Source organism: Mercenaria mercenaria, chromosome 7, assembly GCF_021730395.1.
Source record: "Mercenaria mercenaria strain notata chromosome 7, MADL_Memer_1, whole genome shotgun sequence".
NCBI lineage: Eukaryota > Metazoa > Mollusca > Bivalvia > Venerida > Veneridae > Mercenaria > Mercenaria mercenaria.
The window spans coordinates 32,428,373-32,456,328 of record NC_069367.1 but is presented as its reverse complement, the minus strand read 5'-3'; the positions used below and the strand labels follow the sequence as shown (position 1 = coordinate 32,456,328).

The 27,956-nt window shown below is 34.7% G+C and overlaps 1 protein-coding gene across 1 annotated transcript; it reads left to right on the top strand.

Moving 5' to 3' along the window:
• LOC123554587 (propionyl-CoA carboxylase alpha chain, mitochondrial-like) lies at positions 1-27,870 on the top strand. The gene is made up of 18 exons (XM_053548020.1): positions 1-116; positions 473-589; positions 1,257-1,370; positions 2,123-2,176; positions 2,908-3,076; positions 3,973-4,063; positions 4,518-4,703; positions 9,193-9,275; positions 9,906-10,043; positions 10,670-10,818; positions 11,771-11,839; positions 13,805-13,880; positions 14,853-14,963; positions 15,319-15,421; positions 16,166-16,268; positions 17,324-17,476; positions 19,651-19,869; positions 21,008-27,870. Exons 1-18 carry the CDS (start codon positions 81-83, stop codon positions 21,074-21,076), a joined length of 2,040 nt encoding a protein of 679 aa, XP_053403995.1. The 5' UTR covers positions 1-80; the 3' UTR covers positions 21,077-27,870.
• The last annotated feature ends 86 nt before the right edge of the window (positions 27,871-27,956 follow it).

Genomic DNA, 27,956 nt, shown 5'->3' with positions numbered 1-27,956 from the left:
TTCTTCTGTTTCTTTTTCAGGTGTGTAGTATTCAGCAGTATGGAAGGTCAATATATACCTCTGGAGCCCGTCTTAAGGATATGTACTGGAATGATAGAACAGTGGAAGGAGAACCAGTATGTTTACTTAATTTTATTCTTTTTAAGTTTTATGAGTCTCATAAAACATAATATGAGAGCATGGAGAAGTTTCTTCTAATGAAAGCATGATAACGCCAGAAAATACTGTTCCATGATGGTAATAGCAGTAGTTATTACCTCCTCAGCATTATCTAAGCAAAAGCGTGACTTTAAATCTTGCATGCTATACAATACATGTTCAGTCTTTTATGTTTTTTGGTGTTTTTTTTTATTTATTTAAGTCTGAAAAAAGAGACGTTGATAGAGAATTATTTTCAGGTTTAAGTAAAAGGTTTGTCTTTGCATTGTTGAATGCAGAGGTATACAATTACAATAAACAATGTATATTTCAGATGTTTGACAAGATACTCATTGCAAACCGTGGTGAAATTGCTTGCCGAGTCATCAAGACGTGTAAACGTCTTGGGATTAAAACCGTCGCTGTCCATAGTGAAGCGGATTCCATGGCAGTAAGATAGAAATTTGTGAAACTTTAGCCTTCATTTCGTGTTATAAAATAGTTAAAATCTGGTACAATGTACTTGCTTTGAATGATTCACTTGGTGAATAACAACAAAAAAATACAAGTCCAGCTTAATGTGTCTAAGCAGCCTGCTTTATTAAGAAACACATAAAAAAGTCTCATAAACTTTTTTGATAAAAAACTGTAGATTTCATGCAGCTACTCAGAGCCACATCTATGCTTAGACTTTCCTAGCAAGTGGATGTTAGTGGTGGAGTCAGTTTATATAAAATGAAGCTGTGGCTACTGATGATAAGTAGCCGGTTAATATGTTTGTTTTGGGTTTAATGCCGCTTTTCAACGTTATTTCAGTTATGTAATGGCGGGCAGTTAACCTAACCAGTGTTCTTGGATTCTCTGCCAGTACATACCTGTTCTCCACAAGTAACTGCCAGCTTCTCCACATGAATCAGTGGTGGAGGACGAATGATTTGAGACACAATGTCTTTTATCAAATCATCATATGCCTCGCCCAGGGCCTGAACTCGCAACCATGCGATCTGTAGATCTGCGCTCTGTTGAGCTAAGCGGTCAGGCTAGCAGGTGGTTAAGAAAAGAAAATGTTAGAAGAGGTTCTCCTTTACTCCTTATAATAGTACTGTATATGTATATAGGTTCACAAAAGGATGGCTGATGAAGCAATTTGTATTGGACCAGCACCGACCAACCAGAGTTACCTGGTGATGGAGAATATCCTCCAGGCAGTGAAAGATACAGGAGCTCAAGCAGTGAGTTTACACAAAAACTTTAAAATGTTTATAATATTCAACATTATAAAAAAAAACTTTTATTTACTATAACTTACCCGAACTTTTTTATGGTGAGATATTGGTATAAGTGGATGGCCATTGTGCGGCATAAACACTTTTATTCAAACATCTTTGAAACTGTCACCAAACTTGGTCTGTAGCATCCTGGCATAGACCTGTTTCAAATTAACTCAGATGGTTCCACTTTGCCTTTTTAGATGCTGCCAGAGCTAAAACAAAAAAATCTTGAAATACATCTCACAAACCACTTGATGGATCTTCCCCAAACTTGGTCTCTAGCCACCTCATATGGCCCTCTCTAAACATTTGCTAACATGATTCTCATTGGCCCCTTCTTGCAGTCACCAGAGCTACAAACAAAAGAACCTGTAAATGAGGTTCGGATCGACTATTCACCAAATTTGATGTCTAACATCCATCTAAGGACTGATGTCAATTTTGTTCAGTTGATTTTGCTTGGCCATTTTTAGAGGGTGCCAGAGCTAAAAACAGAAGCCTTGAAATGGCTTCTTTCACAAATCATTTAATATATTGTCACTAAACTTGTGCTATACCAGATAATGAACGATCTGGACCCTTAATTTGAAGTTTTAATAGACAAGATGCCTTTTAACAAAATTGAGCCTGTACATAAATAAGGTGTTTTGTAGTTTATTGTCATTAGCTCTATGATTGCACTGTTGTTCAATTTGTTCTGTTTTCTATTCTAGGTACATCCAGGGTATGGTTTCTTGTCAGAGAATACAGTGTTTGCAGCAAAATTGGTGTGTGAAACTTAAGTTGTACCATATTTGGTTAGATAAATTCTGTGTGTTCTGGTTAAAACTTGATGCCTTTCATAAATATTGCCTTAATTTCATATTTCCACTGTTCTGGCAGTGAAACACATTTGTATAATATGGAATATGTTGTCACTTTCAAAACAAAATGTGGGGCCTTCATGGCTGAGTGGTTAAGGTCGTTCAAATGACTTAACGTTTTCTGATGTTAGTTCAAGCCTCACTCAGGATGTTGAATTCATCATGTGAGGAAGACATCCAACTGTCTTACGGAATGTCGATGGTTCTACCAAAGTGCCCTCTGGTGATTAAATAATGCTTGGTGGGGCACCTGGTGTCTTCCTCCACCATCAAAGCTGGAAAGTCGCCATATAGCCTATTATTGTGTCGGTACGACGTAAAACCAAACAAAAACAAAACTACACCTAAAATAAAACCCTAACAGTTTTTGTCTGAAGTAGAAGGGCGTTATATTGGGCATATTACTATAAAATCATTAATATTTGTGGGGGACATATTTTGGTTGACTTCTTGGTTGAATAAATCCACGAAATTTAATCTCAACGAATAGCGAAAATTTCCATTCATTTTATGTTCAAAAGTTGAAATCTGTGTATTCATATCCCCGTAAAAATTTTGTTTAAGCAAAAACTACAAAATTCCATGCCCAGAAAATGAAATGATTTTACAGTATTCCAGCTGAATGTATTTTACAGAGTGAGATAGGAGTTCAGTTTATTGGTCCTAACTCGGAGGCTATACGTGCTATGGGAGATAAGATTGAGAGTAAGAGGATCGCTACAGCCGCCAGGGTGAACATGATTCCGGGACACGATGGAGTTGTTGAGAATGCTGATCACTGTGTTCAACTAGCCAATGAAATAGGTGAGCTTTCTATCAATATTTTGTTCCATAATAACTTCAGTTCACTTTAAAATGATCTTTCTGTTCAAATTGATCCCCCTTTCAAAATGATCTTTCTGTTCAAAATGATCTTTCTGTTCAAATTGATCCTCCTTTCAAAATGACTGTTCAAATTGATCCTCCTTTCAAAATGATCTTTCTGTTCAAATTGATCCTCCTTTCAAAATGATCTTTCTGTTCAAAATGATCCTTTCAAAATGATCTTTCTGTTCAAATTGATCCTCCTTTCAAAATGATCTTTCTGTTCAAATTGATCCTCCTTTCAAAATGCTCCTTTCAAAATGATCTTTCTGTTCAAATTGATCCGCCTTTCAAAATGATCTTTCTGTTCAAATTGATCCTCCTTTCAAAATGATCTTTCTGTTCAAAATGATCCTCCTTTCAAAATGATTGTCAGGGATCAAAATGATCTTCTGGATTCAAAATGATCTTCTCGTTCTAAATGATCTTTTGAACACATGTTGCAGTTCTGTTAATAAGGTCTTTGTATCTACAGGACTGTTGGGACTTTCAGATAATAAACACTGTAGCAATAGCTAGTAATTCAATTGTTATTTTAGGACAGTGTTAATTACTCACCCCATTTGAAAAGAATACTGGTCTCCATGGAATATTCTTTAAATCAACTGTTTTCTGAAAGGCTGTTTGAAATCTTTGAATATGTGGACACTTTGATCACACTTTTACGTCACTACTTAAAGTTAGAGGCACTGAATAGGTTTTGATAGCAGAAGTCTATTCCATCATCACTTAAAGTTGAACTTTTATACATAGACTTATACCATCTTAAACCAAAAGAAATACCAGTAACAAATTCAAGTATACCTTATTTGACGATAGGCTTCTTCGTTTTTCAGGATACCCAGTGATGGTGAAGGCATCAGCAGGGGGTGGGGGTAAAGGAATGAGAATTGCGTGGAATGACAAGGAATGTCAGGAAGCATTTAGGTATTTCTTTGCTATTTATTCATATTTTAATTAGCATTTTTTGTCCACCTGCTTGGCTTAATAGGGGTTGTGAGTTTGATCCCAGGACGAGGCGTATGTTATTCTTGATGACTGATAAAAGACACTGCACCTGAAATCATTTAATCCTCCACCTTTGATTCATGTGGGGAAGTTTGCAATTACTTGTAGAGAACAGGTTAGTACTGGTACAGAATCCAGGAACACTGGTTAGGTTAACTGCCGGCTATTACTTTATTGTAGTACTGTTGAAAATGACACTAAACCCAAAACAGAAAAAAAAAGCATTTTAGTTTGGTTAAGCAAGTTGTCGATATAACAAAGTATTTTTTAACCAAGGTAGAAGAAATGGCTCTGAAGTTATTTTCATACTGTTACATGATTATGTGTTTTGCTTAGAAGGTAATGATTTATACATATAAAACACAATTCTCAGGTTGTCTTCACAAGAGGCTGCATCAAGTTTCGGAGATGATCGGATGTTGATTGAAAAATTCATTGATAATCCGCGTCATATAGAGGTACAGGTGCTATGTGATAAACACGGTAACGGTGTCTGGCTGAACGAGAGGGAGTGCTCTATACAAAGAAGGAACCAGAAGGTTATAGAGGAAGCTCCAAGGTATTATTTTTAATCAGTCTTTCGTTTAGGGCTGTTACAGGAAAAAAGACCTGGGGAGGCAAGCTCAACACCATACATGTGATACGTCCCGGATTGTCCGGGATTGTCCCGGAAATTACATACTCAACCCGGTGTCCCGTACAGTCTTAAAATGTCCCGGAAAAATAAAAATACAGGAACAATTAAAAACAATCCCCCAAAAAATTTGTTTTTGTCTATAATTTGTTAAATTTTACACAATAAACAGTCCCCGTTGTCACATTGTTTATTCCTAATCACTTTTCATGCCCGCGAGCGGGCAAGCGGACACGTGTTGATTAAGCCTGCTTTGATCACGCGACGATCTTTTGATGACACTGATTAAGTTACCATCAGTTATTATGATGACCCGATTAAGAACTGACAGGGTTATGCAATCAAAAACTGTTTTATGATAGTTAAATTAGGAAAAAATAGTCGTAAAACTCTTTGTTTTTAGCACGTTGGCGGTAAAGCTACTGTACCTTTATGGAAGAGATTATTGAAAACGGTCAATTAAACGATAATTATTTTAAAAAAGGTTGTAATTATTTAAGATCTAGATCGATTTGTCACACATTTTAAAATTAAAATGCTGAATGCCTTTGCCGACCGACCCATGAAAATTGACCCGACTCCAATATTTTATATTGTCGATTTTATCTACAAAATTTATTTTATTCCTTTAAGGATTCATTTAAATTTTTAAATAAATGTTTAAGCTTTAGAATGATACCAAATTAAACTATAATCTAAAACCGATGCCAGGTTGATTCTTCGTATATAGTAAGTCTCCTAATTCTGTTCACCTCAGGAACGCAATAATTCACGTGCCGAACTATGATTTATTACCCGTATCATGTATTTACCTCCCTTAGAAAGCTAGACGACATTTGCCGCAAATTAATACAAGCGAGTGAACAATGTTTAGTCTCGGGGAAACTACATGTATATTAATAACTATCGGGGTATTACAATTACAAGCTGTTTTGCAAAGTTTTTTTAACCGTTATTAAAATGAAAGGTTGAAAAGTGGGCCATAGAAAGAAAGATTCTGATGCTCAATTTTGGCTTAAGAAAGATTACAGTACAGTAATGCTATTTTGTATTAAATTCATTAGTAGAAAAGTATATTACGACCGGAAAAATTGTTTTGTTGCTTTATTGACTTTAAGAAGGCATATACCTAATTGATCGCAATTGTCTTGGTACAAACTTATAAAATGTGGCGTTGACGGTAAATTATTTTCGGTTATTTATTCCTGTACCAAGAGGTAAAAATTTCGTGTCAAGCATATCCATACATTGTCTGAATTTTTTGATAGTGAGATAGGGTTATTTCAAGGTTTAGATTACGTCACCAATTAATTTAGTCTCTTTATAAAAGATTTAGAGAACGCATTGCAAAAAAATTTAGATGTTGGTTTGACGCTAGATCAGATATTATTTATCTTTTGTTATTCGCAGACGATGCTGTTATATGTTCTGACTCGATAAAAGGTCTTTTAAAAATCCTTGGATAGCTTAGGAAAATATTGTTCAAATGGAACCTGACAGTAAATGTAGACAAAACAAAAATGTTGTATTTCCCAAAAAAGGGGCTATAGTGAACAGAAATTGCAAATGGACATATCAGGGTTCCAATAAGAGTTTTAATACTTTTAATTATTTAGGAATTGTTATGCAAGTGGTGGCTCATTTGTTTTACGACAAATACTCTTAAAGGCAAGGCTTTAAGAGCAATGAGTTCATTAAATTTAGTGAAACAAAGGGCAAAGACATTCCAATAGATATTATGTTTTAACTTGTTTGACTCATATGTTGCATCTATTTTGAATTACGGTTGTGAGATATGGGCTACCTGCAAGCGGAAAATATAGAAATTGTTATCGGAAATTTTGTAAATGGGATGCTTAATGTAAAGATGTCGACAAACTCACTTCTTTGTATTTAGAACAAAGGGAGATATCCTTTATATATCTCACGCCATATACGCATGGTAAAATTTTCATAAACCTGTATAAAGTTTAAAAAACGAAAATTGTATTCTTAAAATGTATGGTAAAACAGCAAAGGGCAGAAATTGAATTAAACCCTGGATTGCTAATTGGTCTTCGAAGGTTAGAACTATTTTACAGAGTGCAGGTTTCATGATTTGGATTTTCCTGAGTCCCCTCAAAGTAATATTTTTATACCATTATTTCGATGTCGTATGAGAGAAATTTAAAATTTTCTACTGCGTAATGGTGTGGATTTGTGTTTTATCATTATATATTATAAAGACCTGAAATTTGATTTCAACAGAGCTGTCTTTTAAATATGATAACAAGTTATAAATTACAACACGTTAGCGAAACTTAGACTATCATCACATAATTTGTTTATAGAAACAGGAAGACATAATAATATATGACAGAAGTGAAAGAAAATGTACACTTTGTAACTGTAACGATATCGAAGACGAATATCATTTCGTAATAATTTGTCCCTTATATAATGAAATAAGAAATTTGTATATTTCTAAATTACTACGTAGACATCCTAGTATGTACAAGTTCATCGAACTCCTAAATTCCACGAGGAAATCAGTTGTGATAAAACTAGCCTTATATTGTAACAAGGCGTTTAAAATAAGAAACAATGCATAAATGCGTTATATTAAGTAAACATGATTTGTTTGCACTATAATTGTATACTGTACTAGTATCTTAGTTTTATTGCACACCAGAACTCTATGCGTTTTCAAGGCTCGACGTCTGCTGGCTGTCCTGTAGCTGTCCACTAAGTCCCGGAAATAGTCTGAAGGTTGCCTGTTTCTTTTTTGTAATATGATTAATCTACCTTAAAGACGTTGAGTACTGAAACAGCGTGAAAGTCTGTTGTGCATACTATCTGTGGTTACGCTCTCCATTGTACTATCGCGAATGACTATTGAAAATGTGCTTGTATAATGTATGTTTTATTTTATTTGGACACGATATTGTAATGTTATATGTACACAGTTTCTCACTTGTTTTGAAAAGTTGTTCGTAAACCGCACAATGCTATGCTAAATATCGGTCACTCATGGATGCACGGGTTTATCGAGTTGTTCTTATAATCGTTTCATCGGAAAATTTATGACAGTAGGTTTTTTTTTCTTCGTGCGAATCACTGCACGTTCACAACTTTACAAGCGCATACAATTAACCTTTTATACACCGAAATTGTACACCAGAGAGCGTATCCTTAAAGATTAGAAAATATCATTAGAGTGTAAAAATATATATGTACTGTAGTGTAAAATAATATTATGTACTGTGTTGGAGAAAATATCCTCCAAATTGTAGCCCAATGGTTTTATTCACTCTCACTCAATGCTTAGATACTTATCATTTTCGTATGCATTCAAATATATTATATTATAAAAGAAGATGAGCTGTTTATGCTTAATTCGAATAAAATGTATGTTCTGTTATGATATTTTTGCATGAAACAGATGAATACCAATGTCACGGTGTATGTCCCGGACAAAAGGTAAAAATCCCGGAAATTTTAACTCAGAATCCCGGAAACGTTCTGAAAAATTATAGCATGTATGCTCAACACAATTGTAATTATTTTTACTCCCCACCCCCAGCCTTTTTTTCCTGGAACAGCCCTTTAAGAAATATGAATATTCATGTAGATTTTAAAGTTCATGTAAATAGAATGCATTTTGTAAGCAGTGTTCTTATTTACCAAATTGGTAGGTAAAGTCATTGAAATTCACAGATGACTAATGTGACAGTTGACCACAAGATTCTTTTGTTTGTTTAGAATTAAGAAATGGTCATTTACATGCAGGCACTGTACTATAGTTACTGACTGGAAACCTGGATGCTTGACTGACATAAACACCATTCATATTAAGGAAATGGACCCATAGTTAATTTAGCAAATTATGTAATCTCCATATTAAATGTGACTTCTGTATCCTACAGTGTTTACACAAAGCTGTGAAATTTATATTGAAAGAATTGCCTAATGAGAATACATAATCATATGCAAATTGCAAATTAAAACATTGAAGCACCTTAATAAGTCATTGAAATTGCCTGCCTTTGAATGTAGTACCAGCAGTTTTCTAAAGTGCAGTGCTTTGATATTAAAAAGGAAAACTAGAAATACTGAATATATATTCCCTTATAAATGCCCTTGGAGAATTACATTTGCAAAAAGTGTGTGTTGGAGGAGGGGGTGTATTAAGTCTTAAATATTTTTCAAAAATTTGTTTAGTAAAGTAAACTATAAATCCAATATATAATGAATAAATTTTAACAATAATTTATATAGCACTACCATGTGCTTGTATTAACTTTTGATCAAAATTATCTTAGAAAGAAATTTTGGAAAATATGGGAAAGGGCGTTTAATTGAAATGGGGTGTGATTTGAGAATATATGGTATAACATTTGGAATGCATAATGTCAATGCTGACTGCATGTTTCAGTACATTTGTTGATCCTGTTATGAGGAAAAAGATGGGAGATCAGGCAGTACAACTAGCTCATGCTGTAGGATATGATTCTGCAGGTATTGAACAACTTACCTTTTACTTTTTCTTATCTTCTGCCTCAATAGCTTAGCAGGTATGTCATAATTAGTAAGAGATGTTCATGATTTGGCATATGTATCATATTTCAGGAAAGGTATGTCATGATGTGGTATCATGATTTAGCAGGATTGTCATTATTCATGAGAGTAATACCATGATTTAGCAGGATTGTCATTATTCATGAGAGTAATACCATGATTTAGCAGGATTGTCATTATTCATGAGAGTAATACCATGATTTAGCAGGATTGTCATTATTTATTAGGGTTATATCATGATTTGGAAGGCATGTCATTATTCAGGAGAGAGCCATGTCATAATGTAGCAGATCTATTATTATTCACAGTTAACTTTTTATGTTTCTCTGCATCTGTCAGTGCGATAATTGGAAAGTAACAGAATGTATCCATAGTTGGTGTCAGACGATGGCATAAAATTTAATTGATTAATGGATCCATTGTTGGTGTCAGAGGATGGCATAAAATTTAATTGATTAATGGATCCATAGTTGGTGTCAGACGATGGCATAAAATTTAATTGATTATTGGATCCATTGTTGGTGTCAGACGATGGCATACAATTTAATTGATTAATACTTGATTTCATAGGTACCGTTGAGTTCTTGGTGGATTCTCGAAAGAATTTCTACTTCCTCGAAATGAACACGAGACTTCAAGTTGAACATCCAATCACAGAATGTATAACTGGAATAGATATTGTTCACCAGATGATCCGGTCTGGTAAAGGTAAACAAAGACATTTTGTTGAGGTTCTTTAGATTCTATTATTTGTAGTTAATTTCATTTCACATTTTCATTACAAAATTTTCATGATTTCCGTTACCTGATAATCTTGTGAACTTTTTAAACCAGATAAAGATTTTCATAAAACTTTAGTCAAATGACCATCTCATCAAGACATTGGTAGAACCGCTTTCCCGGTTGTGCTTGTCCATGGCCATGACAGTTCAAGGTCAAGTGTTTGGATTTCAGATGTTATATGGTATTCAGTTGCGGAAAATATGCTGAACCCATTTTACAACTATGTCGACCCACTGACAAAAACATACTTTACAACAGATACCAATTCATCAAGTTTATTTTTTGATATAGATATAAAATTTAGTACTACCTTTTAAAGAAAAATTACTGTATAACAAGATTTTTATGTCACCAAAGTCTAGTTTTGTTTAGAAGTAGTCATATAATGTGAGATTTAGCTGAAACTTTTCCCTTAAAGGTTATTAAAGTCAGAGTTTCTGTTAGAACTCACTTCATGGAAAAATCTAAAACATTATGCGAGTGAAAATTATTCTCTCATAAGATATTTTAGGTAATACAGTACCGAGATACCATACAATACTGAATTTCAGGACATGAATTGTTGTACAAGCAGTCTGATGTTCCAGTAGATGGCTGGTCAGTAGAATGCCGTGTGTACGCCGAGGACCCGTATAAAAATTTCGGCATGCCGTCCATAGGGAGATTGTATAAATATATAGAACCCTCTCATATACCAAAGGTAGGAATTGAGTTACTTTCCAGTCAAAGAACTGTAGCCAAATATTTACATTCCAAATGCATTTTCTTCTTTTAAACTATAAACATACCGTATCTATAGATAAAAAAGAAAAATATCCAATGGGTTTTCCTCAATATATATTTTTGTCTACCAACCGGTTTCATCTACAATCATCAAGGCAGACATAAAAAAGATGTGAAGTTGCTATGCAATATCATATGTGTGCATATGTATACACAATGTTATAGTTTGACACCATCAATACTTGCTCTGTTTTGTTTTAAAAATATCAAAAAAGTAACGTTCCTTAGATAAATTTCTATAATGAATTTGTCCATCTTTCAATTTGGACAGTACTATTAATTATTAAAAGGGGTGCATACCTAAAAGATACTGACAGAATTGTGAACAGTGTAGATCATGATCAGACTGCACGGATGTTAAGTATACATGTGTATTTCATGCCAAAATGAAATCTACAAGGCTACATCTGCAGCTAATCTTTAAATTGTTTGAAAATTTTTATCAAATTCTCAGTTGCTCTCACCCCAGCGTCGGCGTCACCGTTGGTTAAAGTTTTTTATAAAAGTCAAATATCTCTGTTACTTTCAGAGCTATGGACTTGAAACTTAAAATGGTTATTTACTATCACAGTCTACACCAGGAGAAACAATCCCCATAACTCTGATTTTGATGTATGCCCCATTTTAAATTAGAACTTTATGCCCCTTTTGCTGGCAAAGCTCTAATTCAGTCAGGCACTGAGGAAAGTCGAACGTTCTCTCTTACAGACAGCTCTTGTGTTGGTTTGATGTTAAACCCAACATGAAAATAATACAAGGTTGAGATATTCAGTTCTTTACCTTTTGTATGTTATGCATGTTAAACAATAGTTCAGGTAATCATCATTGTATTACATTCAATGTGATTCAAGTATGGTGTTGTATTCCAGGTTCGATGTGACAGTGGTATTCAGGAAGGGTCACAGATCAGCATTTACTATGATCCTATGATCTGTAAGGTAACGTAAAAATCTAGTTATTTGAGGTAGGTTCAATGTCATGGATTTTGTGAAGGCATCAGTCTACTAAATTCATCCCAGAGGAATAGGTTAAGAAGTAAATAAATAAGGGAACAGCAGATGCTAAGTAATTAAGGTCACTGACTTCAGATCGCTTGCTCTCAAACTGCTACATGTTTGAAACCTTGCACAGAGTGAAGTATTCTTTCATGTGAGGAAGTCATCCAGCTTGAAGGTCAGTGGTTCTACCAAATTGTCTAGCTATAGCCTGAAATAAGGCCTGGTGTGGCACTTTGTGTCTTCCACAAATGTCAAAAGTCCACATATGACTTATACTAATAATTGGACATTAAATCCAAGAAAAAAAGTGTGTGTTCATAATATAATTTATCCCCCCGCCAAAGGCGAAGGGGATATTAGAAGTGCTCTCCGTGCGTCCGTCCGTCCGCAACGATCTTTGTCCGGAGCATAACTCCGAAAGTACTGGAGGGATTTTCTTCAAACTTCATACACTGATAGAACACATTGGGAGGAAGTGCAGTGTGCAAGAACAATACCTCTACCGTGCCTATTTTTTGAGTTATTCCCCTTTATCATATTTTCTTTAAAAAATTTGTTCGGAGCATAATTCGAAAAGTACTGGAGGGATTTTCTTTAAACTTCATACACTGATAGAACACACTGGGAGGAAGTGCAGTGTGCAAGAACAATAACTCTACCTTGCCTATTTTTTGAGTTATTCCCCTTTATCATATTTTCTTAAAACATTTTGTCCGGAGCATAACTCCAAAAGTACTAGAGGGATTTTCTTCAAACTTCATACACTGATAGAACACATTGGGAGGAAATGCAGTGTGCAAGAACAATAACTCTACCTTGCCTATTTTTTGAGTTATTCCCCTTTATTATATTTTCTTAAAACATTTTGTCTGGAGCATAACCCCAAAAGTACTGGAGGGATTTTTTTCAAACTATATACACTGATAGAACACATTGGGAGGAAGTGCAGTGTGCAAGAACAATAACTCTACCTTTCCTATTTTTTCAGTTATTCCCCTTTATCATATTTTCTTAAAACAATTTGTCTGGAGCATATCTTCTTCATGCATGGAGGGACTTTGATATAACCTGGTACAATTAATTATACACCATCATGAGACAAAGTGTCATGCGCAGTTTCCTTCTTTAGAATTACTTCCCTTTGTTGTTACTATAAATAGCTTTTATTGTAACTTTTTCATTACTAGTCATAGGGAAAAATCGAGACCACTTTTCTGTAGTACAACATGCATGCTATATCCAATTTTGAGGTGAATTTTGACCAATTTCTACCTGATAAAGATTTTTGTGTGGACTTGCAATTTTTTTTTTTTTTTTTTTTTTTTTTAAGATTAACTTCCCTTAATTATTACTATAAATAACTTATATTGTAACATTTTTATAATTGACCGTAGGGAAAAAACAAGACCACTTTTCTGTGGTACAACATAGATGTTATTCTCCAATTTTAGGTGTATTTTATTATATATAAGGTATCTCTACCTGGTAAGGAGTTTTTTTGTGGACTTACAAAAACAAAAGACTTACAATGATTACTAAACAACCACAAAATTAACATTCCATTTGCAAATACAGCTGCGACTGGCATATATTGTGACATTCTGGCACTCTTGTTCCCTGTTAGCTTTCCATTCCTTCTTTTTACAGTAGCCATATAGAAAAACATCATAGCTATACTGTTCATGAAAATTAATAAAATTTAGCAGTAAACCACCTCACTACTGACTTATTCTTTCTTCCACATCTTTAAAACCCCTGATGCGAACCACAACTAAACGGTTCTTTTAAGCTTTCCCCAAAATTATTACTTTCAGACACTAACTTGCCAGGAACTTTAGCTTTCAGTTATAATATGCCCGGCGGGGGGATTAGCCATGTGTAACATGGCTCTTGTTTGATTTTCAGCTGGTAACCTATGGTGACTCAAGAACAGAAGCACTGGATACTATGGTTACAGCTCTGGATTCTTATGTTATCAAGGGTAAGTTTCCTTTCTTTTCTCTGAATGAATGAAATGCATAAAATTTCTGGTTGAGTTATGGCTCTTAGAATAATTTTTAAGCCACGACCCGAAGGTGCTTGCGTCTGTCCATATAAATTCTTGTATGGGCTGTAACTCTGCCATTCATAAAGGGATTTTGAAATAACTTGGCATAAATGTTTACCATAATAAGACGATGTGTTGTGCGCAAGATCCAAACCCCAAGCTCCAAGATCAAGGCCACACTTAGAAGTCAAAGATTAACAGGGTCAGTTTCATGTCTGGTCCATAACTCTGCCATTGATGAAGGGATTTTGGGGGCATTTGTCACCAATAGTGACAGCTCTCGTTTTCAAGTTCAATTTGATATTTGATGAGATCACTTACAAGTATGTGAAATGATAGCATGCTTTTACACTTTTATTTCAAATACATGTATTAAGAAATCGTTAATATTCATGAGGGGGTAATTTTTACAGATTTTTTGGTTTCATAACTCCACAAAAATAAAAACAATAAGCTAGTAAATTTCACTTTCATGTTATGTTCAAAATTTGAAATCCATGAATTCATATCCCCATGAAAAAAAACCATGAAATTTCATGCCCATGAAATAAATTGATTTCACAGTATGTGTGAAAATGTAAACATGCTCATATTTTAAATACCTTGAAGTCATAAATGTTCATTGGGAAGGCATTTATCAATCCATAAAATTAAATGCCAATGAACAAGTAAAATTCCAATTCAGTTTATGTTCAAATTTTGAAGTCCATCAATTCATATCACCATGAAATAAATGTTTTGTCAAAAACCTTGAATTTCATGCCCATGAAATTAATTGATCTTACAGTAGGTTATTTGCCATTAAAATAAGGTCATTGTTTGAAATTCATATAGGATTTTGTACTGAAATGTAAAATCATTTCAATTGAAAAGGAAATTTGTACTGTGAACATTGTTACTTTACAGGTGTTACACACAACATCCCGTTGTTACGAGATATTATAACAGAAAAGAAATTTGTATCTGGGGATATAACTACAAAATATTTACAGACTGTCTTTCCTGATGGCTTTCAAGGTAAAATCTTTTTTCTGTTTTGAAGAGCAGTTTGTTTGCCAGGAGTATCTATGAATTACAGCCAATCTTGAATCTTTGTACCTGAAGAAATTGTCCCTCACTGTTGTAGGTTTGAAACGTCACTTGGGGGACAAAAGATAGATGGTTCTACCCAGGTGTCCTGGAGCATTTTGCCATCATAAAAAGCTCAAAAGTCTTCATATTACCTATAATTGTGTTGGTGGCACATTAAACCCAACAAAATTAAACTGGAAAAAATGTGTATGCATATAGAAATGGTGAATGGAACAGCAGCTGTTTATAAATAAAATGCATGTTATTTTCAAGTGTTATAAAAATGTATGGTATTTTACAGGTAAAGTGCTGTCACATACAGAATGGAATGAGTTAACCGTATTGGCAGCATGTATTTATACAAAAGAACAACTCATAGCTAGAACATTCAAAAATCAAGATAGGTAGGTGGTTTTTAATCTGCTATAAAGCAACTGCTTTACAAACTCTTTTTTAAAATGTGTTTATTGTAAAGAAATTTACTATATGTGACAGGGGGAGTGTATGCCTTTCTTCAATATTGAAAAATTATATCTTGACTACACATGCCGCGGTATTGGTAAAGTATGTATACAGCTGAACCTGCTTTAATGGTTAACACTGCCTCGGTAGCCTAGTGGTAGAGTGCCTGTTTCAAGTGCAGGAGGTCTCGGTTCGGTCCCTGGGTGGACATACCAAAAACGTAAAAAAATGGTACTAAAGTAGTAGCTTCCTCGCTTGGCACTTGGAATTAAGAGGATAGTGCTAGGACTGGTCAGCCAGGTGTCAGTATAATGTGACTGGGTTGGGTATTCTGTCATGAAAAAGACGTTAAACCCAAACACACACACACACACACACACATCTTCATTAACTTGCCTAAAGAAGCCAGTCAGCAAACTCCAAAATGGACTTTTTGTTGTATGTTTTAGCTCATCTTAAGCAGCCAGCTGTTTTGAGCAGACAGATTGTTTGGCTTCCCTGCCTGGCTGCTTACCAGTAATTCATTTTTGGTTTAACTGTGTGCCTTGTACTAAAGTACAATTTATACAAGCAAAACAAATACCAAACTGAAATAAAATGAATTTTTGAAGACAGTCGACATTGTAAGTCTGTTCATGTTTTTAAGTCTTGAGAGTTAGCACTACTGTTTATGTTTATGTTTGTAGAATCCCAATGTTACGAAATCTACCTTTGACATGGCATCTGAATGTTGATGTTGCTGGCAAAGATATTTCACTTGAAGTGAGGTACATTAAAAACAAGTTTGAGGTAATGCATTTTAATATTCACTTAACTACTAGTAATACAGAATCTTCACTATATTTTATTAGCCCCCTACTGGTTGAAACTGTTGGTTTTTTTATATGTACAAATTTTAATCCAAGTGTTTTGTTATAACATATTGTATATAAAGTACAATATTGTTTATTCATCATTGACAGATATCAGTTCATTATGTTATACTGCAGTAGAGAAAATTAGGTGCCTTCCAGTAGGGGACTTTGTATTGCATGGCAATACTTCATTCACTTGTTAAATATAATCTGGTGGTGACTAGACTGAAGGAAAACAGAGGCAGTTGCCTCCCTGTAAATGCCTTGATGCACTGGAAAGCTTCGACACTATAATTTAACATCTATTCAATGTCATTAATTGGATTGATATTTACCTTTAACCCTTACCATGCTGGACATGATTGGTTCTGCCTTTGCTACCAGTGCAGATCATGATCAGCCTGCACATCCATGCAGTCTGAACAAGATCTGCACTGTTTGCTATTCAGTCAGTATCTCTTTGGTAAGCACCCCTTTTAACAGTTACTGGTACTGTCCAAGATGGACACGCTCAATATAGAAATTTAGCAGGGTAAGGGTTAATGCAAGCACTTCAACTATAATGTACACCAAGATGTGAAAGTCTGCATTCCAAACTTTATACAACATTGGTTAGACTTTGGAATAAGGTTGCAAAACAACCGAAGTCCCAACAATGGTCCAACATCAGTACAATACTGTGTGTTGGCTGGGAAAATTTTCCTTTCTGTAGTAAATATGATAAGAGACATGAAAGGAAAGAATAAAGTTTTTAAAACGTTTGTTTTTTAGAATAAAGAATTCAGAGGGAATTTCTTTTTCAGTGTATGTTTTGGTCATAAAATGGAAATGAAAAAAAAATTTTGAATTTAGTATTTTATTTTATATAAACTGATTTGAAAATTGTGTAGGAAGTTTACATCAGCCCCAAACAGTAAATATTTTGAATTGAAATAAATTATAAATGTAACTTTTTATCCACTCCGGTAATATATCAAGTTTACCTTTCAGGTACAAATTGGAGAAAGAGTGTACAATGTGAGCGACACAATCAGTTTTTCCAACCCACTACTTGACATCAAGCTGGATGGCCAGTCTCGACTTATACAGCTCACTCAGAAACTAGGAGGCGGTCGATTTGATATTAGATTTTTAGGAACTGTGGTATGTGTGTAAAACACAGATTGAATACAGAGGAATGCCTCATTATCATGACATGGTGGATTAATAAGACTTTTAACCGGGAGTAGGTTTGAATTCCGAGCTTGGCACAAGTTTTTTTAATTAATCTGTTAATTTTCTTATCAGTCTGTCCATCTGAAGGACAAAATTATGCACCTTGACTTCGATGTGGCCGAAATGTTACGTATAATAGGTAAACGGAGAGAACAAAAGCAAGATTGGTAGACATTAATTTTATTGGAATTTTTTTTTTTTTTTGTCGTTACTTATTAAACGGACTTGCCTCCAGATTTACATAAAAATTTCAAAAATTTGAAAACAGACTTTGAAATCCAATATCCAAAGTGATAATTAAATTTTGTATAAATAGGCATTTATGACACAGCATATATATATATATCTAAATCAAATTTCAGTTCTATATCAAATTTCAAGTGCATGAATAACACACAAGATTTTTCTGCCTGCTCTATTTTATTAATCCCCCGCCGTGGCGGAGGGATTATAGGAATGGTCTGTGTCCGTCCGTCCTTCCGTCCGTCTGTCCGTCCATCCTTCCGTCCGTAACAAAATCGTGTCCGGTCCATATCTCCTTAACCCCTTGAAGGATTTTCATGAAACTTGGGTCAAATGATCACCTCATCAAGACGATGTGCAGAACCCATGAGACAGCCTTGTTGGTTCAAGGTCAAGGTCACAACTCAAGGTCAAAGGTTTGAGCCTGCCATTTTGTGTCCCCTCTATATCTCCTAAACCCCTTGAAGGAATTTTATAAAACTTCGGTCAAATGATCACCTCATCAAGACGATGTGCAGAACTTATGAGTCAGTCATGCCGGCTCAAGGTCAAGGTCACAACTTAGGGTCAAAGGTTGAACCTTCCATTTTGTGTCCGCTCTATATCTCCTAAACCCCTTGAAGGATTTTCATCAAACTTGGGTCAAACGATCACCTCATCAAGGCGATGTGCAGAACTTATAAGTCAGCCATGTCGGCTCAAGGTCAAGGTCACAACTGAAGGTCAAAGGTTTGAGCCTTCCATTTCGTGTCCGCTCTATATCTCCTTAACCCCTTGAAGGAATTTTATAAAGCTTGGGTCAAATGATTACCTCATCAGAACGATGTGCAGAAATTATGAGTCAACCATGCCAGCTCAAGGTCAAGGTCACAACTAAGGGTCCAAGGTTTGAGCCTTCCATTTGGTGTCCACTCTGTATCTCCTTAACCCCTTGAAGGATTTTCATCAAACTTGGGTCAAATGATCACCTCATCAAGAACTCATGAGTCAGCCATGTCAACTGAAGGTCAAGGTCACAACTGAAGGTCAAAGGTTTCAGCTCTGTATCTCCTAAACCCCTTGAAGGATTTCCATGAAACTTTGGTCAAATGATCACCTCATCAAGACGTTGTGCAGAATTCATGAGTCAGCCAGGTCAGTTCAAGGTCAAGGTCACAGCTAAAATCAAAGGTTTTACGCTTTCACTATCCATAGCAGTGGCGGGGGATTTAGCTGTCTTTCAGACTGCCTTGTTTATAATGTCCTCCTATTGAAATTACTAACTACAGACAGTATTTCTGAATTTCAAAAAAATTACATAAATCGTGAACAAGGCCTCTTAATAGTAACGAATCGCTATAAGATATTTTCACAATTACCAGTCCTTAAAATGATACTAAAGTAAATTTATCTCCCTGGAGCATCAACCTGCATAAAACAAACACATTATAGTCTCCCCAGCAGTGTTCTCTTAAAAGGACCAGCCCACACATTTTACTATATAATAGGCGAAAAACAATTTCTCTCAAAAATTAATAAAAAGTGAGAACTCTGAAAGTGATTAGTGGTACAAACTTATTGACATGAGATTTTTGCAAGATCTTAGAAGTAACCAAAATATTGTGCAGAAAGTAAACTGTTGCAACACTTTAGAAATAATGCAGAAAATTTACATTATTTCTGCATTTTACCAATATCTGACATTTATTTCCTCCCACTCTATCATTTTTCATTGTCATTTATACATTCTGTGCCAAACTTAGTGGAAATGAACATGTTGAAAAACTTCACGAAAAATGGTGGGAAAGTAGCTTTAAGAGAGGTTGCACTGTATTCAGTTTCCTAGCCAATCCTCACATCCAGTATTTTGTCTATTTCAGTTCCCAGTTCATATAATGGACCAGGTAACAGCGGAGTTACATGACTTGATGCCACAAACAGTGGAGCTAGATTTGTCAACTGTTGTCTTAGCGCCAATGCCAGGCATGTTGAAATCTGTAGCTGTGAGTGAAGGGGACGACGTGTCCGAAGGGCAGGAAGTAGCCGTCCTTGAAGCCATGAAAATGCAGAATAGTTTAGTGGCAGCAAAAACTGGAAAGGTACTGTATGATTTTAGCTTTGTTTACTTTTCAAGTATTTTCAGCTCTCCAGACCTTGCTTCGAATGTAGAGTTCTTTCATGTGTCTTTCTCGTTTTTGGAAGGTGATTGGTTATGCCAAGATGAACACGCATGATTGAAATAATGACTGGAGAGACGTTCGGGTTCTTACTCTACCCCCAAAAGCTGGAAAATTGTCACATGACCTATGATTGTGTTGGCGTGACATTAATCCGAATAAAAAATAAAATTGCCCCAGTCTCTGTGGCCGCGTTGTCAAGGTAGCTGACTTTGAATCAGTTGTTCCTTATCTTGGTGAGTTTAATCCCTGCTCAGTCAATCATGTGAGGGAGTGATCCAGTGGCTATTTGAAGGTGGATGGATCTAACTAGGGGCCTGTTTGTACATGAAATAATGTTTGGAGGAGGGCATGGGGTCTTCTCCCTCCTTAAAGATGGGCATCCCCATTTATGCTGAACTGTGTGTTACTGAAAAACTCCTTTAAAAACAAAATAAATGATCTTTTAACCAACTAATATGGTTATGTCATTCTTTAGTAAAGCTTGGAAGTTGATGTATGGTGTATGTTCAGAGCCACACAAAAAAACCTATCAATTTTATGTTGCGGTTTATCCTGTTACTAAAGTTAAAGTGTATTTCTGACAATCATAGCATCTTTATTTTATTCCGAATCACATCCAAAGGATGTTCATGTGCTACACAAAATAGTCCCATTCATGAACAGTGCAGATGAATTGTCAATGAACAAGCAGTTCTTATTCAACCTCTATCCACTCACACTGACCATTTAGATTATATATAATAAGATCTATCAATGATAAGGTATTCCAGCCCATGGTTACATCACAAGCTGGGTCAGGCAGAGTTCATCTTAGATATGAGGCACATTAAATTTGTATTTGTTTCTCATTCCTGTGTATTCATAGACTGGCATTTAAACAGAATATAAATCTACCGAAAACCCGCAACCATCAGACATTTCAAGGCTTTGATTAATTGTTGTATTGTCTTTAAAGGAAAATTTGGTACAAACAGTTTTAACCTTGTAAGCATTCCATATACTTCTGCAATGTTAATGGATTTGCAGTAAAGTATTTTTTTTTTTCTATTTATTTCAGATTAAGAAAGTAAGCTTTAAGACAGGGCAGACAGTTGATGAAGGAGATATTCTAGTGGAACTGGAGTAAATGACTTGTGTATGAGAAATGACTAGAGTAACTTCAGTTAATACAGAAATCTCGTAGTTAGTAGAAAAGCATTATGGGTGTATTAGACTTAGTCCCTGGGCCAAGCGCAAAGTGTGATTGTTATACCATGTATGGTGGCTGTTGATGTCTCCGGCACTGTTTAGGAGAGCAGAGAAATTTTGGAATTAAATTCCCAAATGTGAAAAAAAAAAATCAGCCGAATATTTTTTAGTTCATTTTTTCCTTCCAATTTTGAACCCTTTGAAATGTTACTCAGGTCAGTCTATTATGAGATACCTTTGACATTTGTTCTTTGAACTAAAATAGCAGCAAAATTATTTTTCTAAAATGTTTCAGTACCCACCATAGCCACCGTTTTATTCCTTGCAATAAGTGTGACTAAAATATTTTCAGGTGTCATGTCAAAGTCATTGTTTTCCAGTGTTAGGGCATTTTTTGGTAGATATTTTTGTTTCGTAATTCAGTATGGAGAAGGACATGATATGTGGCAAATAATTTGAGACGCACCATGAGAATACCAACATAGTGGCTTTGCAACCAGCATGGATCCAGACCAGCCTGCGCATCTGCACAGTCTAGACAGGATCCCTGCTGTTGGCTAACGGTTTCTCTAATTGCAATAGGCTTTAAAAGAGAACAGCATGGATCCTGACTGGATCCATGCTGGTCGCAAAGTCACTATGTTGGTTTTCACATGGCGCGGCTCATTTTAAGGTTTGCTGTTATGATAGTTTCTTTGAAAAAAATGTGAATTTGTTAGTAAACTCTCAGTAAAAGGGATCTTGTGCCCCAATTTCAAAGGTGCTCCTCTATTTTTTATGGAGGTCAACAAATATTTGGCAACTTCGATCTGGTAGTTGTAACAGAGACGGATATTAGCAGGTACTAGTATTCAGACAAAGTATTTTTTGTTTCTGACTCTCATTTTAAAAACTTGTAGTAACATACCAAATTAATTAAAGATATGATATATAAGAGTTTTATCTGTTTCAGTTGGATTTAACTTTGTGGATAAATGTATAAATGCAAAGTTCACGGAAATTAGTTTCCCATGAATAAATTCACATTAGTGAAATTTTTTTAATTTCGTGGGCACAAAATTTTGTGGGTTTCACAAGAACAATTACCAGTATTTCCTGAGGATACAAATTCCATGATTTCAACTTTCTTACATAATGAATAGTTGCACTTTTTTGTTGTGATTTAATTTCGTGTACCAATACAACCACCAGATCCATGAAAGTTAGCCCCCCCACAAATATTTATTATTTTACAGTGGTGTTGAGAGACACGTTGCAGTCCTCTAGATTATAACTGTTTTACAAAAATAAGCAATGTATGAAAGTGTATTGGAAAGATGTTTCATACACGTTAATGTGGAACGTAATTGTACATTTTCTAGACAAACTTTGATATTATATTTCTGTATTTGAGCTGCACCATGAGAAAACCAGCATAGTGGTTTTGCGACAAGCATAGATCCAGACCAGCCTGCACATCAGCGCAGTCTGGTCAGGATCAATGCTGTCCGCTAACGGTTTCTCTAATTGCAATAGGCTTTGAAAGCGAACAGCATGGATCCTTACCAGACTGTGCGGATGCTCAGGCTGGTCCGGATCCGTGCTGGTCGCAAAGCCACTATGTTGGTTTTCTCATGGCGAGGCTCATTTATGTTGTGAATGATGAAAATACTCAAACTGCTGTTAAAGTCATTACATGTATATTGTTTTCTTGCCTACAGTTAGTTCTAGGAAGAAATAGGATTGGAGTGTTTTAGAAATATATTTATTGTAGTCTCTAGTTTCACCCCATTTTAAGTTTCAGAAATTATTGCCTACTTTTTAAACCATTAATCTGACATTGAATATCATTTACTTTATCAAGAATTTCTGGGCCTGAAATATCATTCTAACACTTTTAAGATTTTCTTTTATATAAACAAAGAAGGATTTTACCGTGTGTTGCCTTGCCGATTAAAACACATTTCGCAAAATGACCTACTTTTAGTGCCAAGGGAAGTAATGCATCCATTTACGCCTTAAAAGGGATTCCAGATTAGTATCCCTTCCTGTTGTAATTCGAATGTCTTAGAATGGAAATAGATTTTAGTTTTGCGTGATTTGTTGGCAAATAAAACACGTTTTTTCGTTCAGATGCGTCGTAATTAATCACTCAGGCCTTCGGCTTTCGTGATTAGATTACGACGCATCTGAACTCAAAACCGTGAAGTAGCTTCTGATAAAGTCAAAAACAGAAATGTGATTTATTTGTATATTTCATATTCTGATGAAGACCTTTAAGCAGAAAAATTTTAATAGATTTAGTAACTTAAACAAGGATGCTCCATACATTGTTTTAAATATGATTCTACTGTAGTGTTGTAAATGTACATTGTAGAAATTCAGTGTATAGAATATTTTAATAAATATAATTTATATATCAGTTTACATATGCAATAGAAGATAGTGTGTTTTGGTAATTAATTGTTATAAGACACATAAGTAGTTTTATGTCGAATGAATGTCTTGCATAATTGAAGTGTTGAACATTTTTGTTAATTGAACAATTTTGTTAAGAATAAAAAAACTATGTTTCATAGTAATTTCTTTTCAAGTCCTATTTTATTCAACAGCATTATTTCTTATTATCTACCTGTATGATCTGTACAACTTTGACACATGCCATGAGAAAACCAACATAGTGCATTTGCAACCAGCAAAGATCCAGACCAGCCTGCGCATCTGGGCATCTGGTCAGGATCCATGCTGTTCGCTTTCAGAGCCTATTGCAATTAGAGAAACTGTTAGCAGACAGCATGGATCCTGACCAGACTGCGGGGATGTGCAGGCGGGTCTGGATCCATGCTGGTCGCAAAGCCACTATGTTGGTTTTCTCATGGCATGGCTCATTTGTTTTGTTTTTTAGATTTAAGGGATGTTTTGTTCATTAAATGACCTGTCATGAACAGACTCAGTAAAACCGAGTTCGCTATTATTTTGCTTTGTTGTACACTTTGATTCAAATGGATCTTGTTGTAGATTTGATTTCTCACAAATTCAGTCGCCGTTTTTATAAGTTAAAAGATGTTTAGGCTACTGAAACACATCTTTGAATTCGGGACAGATAATCAGACCTTGCCCTCTGGTAAGCAGAACTTTAAAATCATATAATTTTGTGGGCATTAAATTCCATAGTTTGGGACAAAACAGCAATTTTATTGGGGTATAAATTCGTGGATTTTAAGCTTTGAACATGAATTTTACTGCTTTGTTTGGATGAAATTTTGTGGATTGACTACAAAAGTTAGTTTCTCAAAAAAATTATTGATTTCACAGTATGTTACTATGGAAACATCTTACAGCTTCGTTCAACCTACTACCTGTAATGTATAAATGAAATACGGGTATATGGCATTATAGAAATTGGGTGTGTGTTTGTTGAATTAATCACGATGTTACAACTACTTGGTTACTTTAAAAGATAATAAATTCAGTAAAAGAACCATTGTATTTGAATATGCTGAACCCTTTAGCCAATAGTAATAAGGAACTCTTACACTGTAAAAATACAATACGTGCATAAATTAATTTTTCATTTGTTATAAACATATTGTTAACAGTAAATCTGAATTACCCATTTAATTCTCTGTCTTATTCCCAGTGTAAATAGTGCTACCCTAATTTATCATTTGCGAAAAATGCTTACATTTATGCATACTTGTTCTAGAATTCTTTTCCTAATCATGCATTTCTATTTTATAGTCGCGTTTTTTTCACCTCAGGAAAAATTTACTTTTGCAAACTTTATGGTAGATTTTTTATGGCCCCAAAGGGAGGCATATTAGTTTTCAACTGTCCGTCCGTTCGTCACACCAATGTCTGTTAGTTTGTCACACCAATGTTAACTTTTTGCATGAAGGCACTTTACTCGTGAACCTCTGCACACAGGACCTTCAAACTTCACATGCTGGTAGTACTTATTGAGTACACGACCCCTACTGACTTTGGGGTCACCAGGTCACAGGGGCCAGTGTAAACTTCTTGCATGAAGGCTCTTTACTTGCGAACCACTGCACCCAAGACCTTCAAACTTCACATGCTGGTAGTACTTACTGAGTTCACAACCCCTACTGACTTTGGGGTCACCAGGTCAAAGGTCAGGGTCACAGGGGCCAATGTAAACTTTGTGCATGAAGGCTCTACTTGCGAACCACTGCATCCAGGACCTTCAAACTTCACATGCTGATAGTACTTATTGAGTACACAACATGATGATACAAGTTGAATAATTGAGTCAGTATTTATTTCAGATGCTAAGACTGTTTTGTTTTTCTTCAAAAGGTCTAAATGTATTGTTAATGAATTACAGGTATTTAAAATCAGCTGTAGTATTAAGGATCTTTAAAACTTATTTTTGCGACCTTTAAATTTTTTGATATAGACTAAAATCACTACTGTATTTCATGGATTTCTAATTTTGTAGATAAATCAAATTGAATATTTATTTATTTGTCTAATTTTGCAGATCGGCACAACCACGAAATCCACAAAAATTAATCCAACACGAATATTAATGACTCCGCAGAATTTCTAAACTGTAGTAAGGAGACTTTCTGTAGTCAGTTTGGCCTAGACTGAAAGTTTTCAGTATTATCTGGAACATCTCAGGAAGTTTGTAAAAAAAAAATTGGTATGATCATTTTAATATTCATTTCAAGTGATAAAGTATGTGCACCTTCTAAAGGATTGTTTCATGCAGTTAGGCAATATTTCATCATTACACTCAGCAGAAACTCACAACTTGTGATTGAGTAGATTTACTTGTTTATTGGAGATCATCAACTCGTTTTGCAAGGGCTGTTCAAGAAGTTTAGATAAAGAGGTGGTATTTTTTTTAATAAGTATAACTACCGGTATCAAATCTGATCGTACTCAGTAGTTTCTTTGGTATTTCGTTTGGCCAGGCCAGGGTTGTGGCCTTAACTTGGTAAAAAAATATGCATAAAGGGCCTAAAAGATTGTCATAAGTATCACAAAAGTATTTGATCAAGAGTCAGGGAAATTTTGCATTATTCAGTATTTGAAGTGCACCTAGAATTTTGTTTAGGATTTCACTAGGCAAAACCGGAGTTATAGCCCTTGAACACATTCATGACACTATAATGAAAACGTGCTTAATAGAGTCTTTTGTTTTATTTCTTCTGTTCTTTTTAGAAGTGGTATGCAAGAGAAAGAATCTTTCACTGGTTGTAGATTCCTCACCACCACCTTACCAGTTACATTTCAGCTGGATATTCTGATCCATAATTGGTTTGGCACATTGACCTACATAAATATGTTTAAACCTAACCCTATCTTTACGCCGAAATACGATAGTCAGTATATTGGAAATTGATGATAAACCAGTGGAAGATTCTTAATTGTTCTGGAGTGCCCGGCTTGAATGATGCTGAAAGAATGAATTATAGAGCTTATATGTATCAAACATTAAATATTTGTTAAGGATGTTGTTATATTTTACAAAAGCACATGTCCTATGCTGTTTGTGACAGTGAATTGTTTTCAGAACATTCATTTTTAGGACATCGGCATCAAAGATGGCATTTTAATAAGTATTTCTCAGCTGATCCTGTATATCTGAATTACAGCTTCATTTATAGTTTATTTTGATTTTTGTTATACTAATATTTCAGTGTGTTCAAAACGGTTTTAAGTTTTAGTGTTTTGTTTATTTAAATCCATGTGAATCACAGACTTGAATTATATGTGTAATAATTTATGCATTTTTCATTTGTTCACACGGTTTGAAGGTCAGTGTATAAATGTATACATGTTAAATAATTAGTTGGGTTTTTTTTATCCTTTAAACCCTGTTTGAACTTTTTGCTGTTAACAAACTTTTTCATCATCCCTCAAATACATTTAATTAGGTCAAACTTTTGTTGTACCACTGATTTTATCATTTTTGTATCTCGTTGCCTGAAGCGTATCATTTTTAATTTATTAAAGGCAGAGATAGGTAATTGACCTGTCAGGCCAAGATTAAAATAGCCCCTAACAGAATAACACAGTATCAAGACTGTCCGACAGTATTCACCTTACGAGGTAAAAAAATGCTGGAAATTCCATAATATATATCAACAGTAAATCTTGTTTCATTGTCAGATATTTTTCAATTTCAGTATTTAGTATACAAAAATATATTAAATTCAGATTAACGTTAAAGGAATTTAAACAGTGTATTATTTGTAATGCAACCATTTTGCATTTTCTAAAATGAAATCCTTTTGTTCATGCATAATTGTGTCTGAATATAATATGAAGACTTTAAAATAAATAATTTAGAATAAAGTATTTTTTCTAGAATAGGGCTCCCTAAATAAAATAAGGCAATTCAATATATAACATTTAACTGTCCTACAAATAAATTGAAGTGTGTTGTCTATTAAAAAAATATTCTGTATTAAAAGTGCTATTCTGAAAATAGTTGTATACATGAATATGTCCAAAAATTGAAAAAAACTACATCCAAAACTCGAAAATATTATATCCCCTTAAACATAAAAGGGTGTGTTTTTAACTTCTGTGTCAACATTATTATTGTTAATGTTATGTGTACGTACATGTTCAGAAAACTGACATTTTTAAACAAATTTACAGGCTGGTATGTAGAGAAATAAGTAGTACGCATAATGTCTGCTTGATTTATACCTGTAGATTTTGTTTGTAGACGATATATTGTTGGTTTTATAATAAAAATATTTATTTACTCTGGTGCTGATTTTTTTCATTTCTATGTAACAAATTTGGAAAATCACCTGAATGAAAGAAAAAAATTCTTTGTTTTCTTCACACGTCAA

What these genes read in the sequence shown, in the direction of transcription:
- LOC123554587 (XM_053548020.1), top strand. Translation starts at nt 81, where the DNA reads ATGTACTGGAATGATAGAACAGTGGAAGGAGAACCA. An exon ending in AAGATACAGGAGCTCAAGCA is followed by an intron (nt 1,371 to 2,122) that starts GTGAGTTTACAC and finishes TTTCTATTCTAG; the next exon opens with GTACATCCAGGGTATGGTTT. An exon ending in CTTTCCTGATGGCTTTCAAG is followed by an intron (nt 14,964 to 15,318) that starts GTAAAATCTTTT and finishes GGTATTTTACAG; the next exon opens with GTAAAGTGCTGTCACATACA.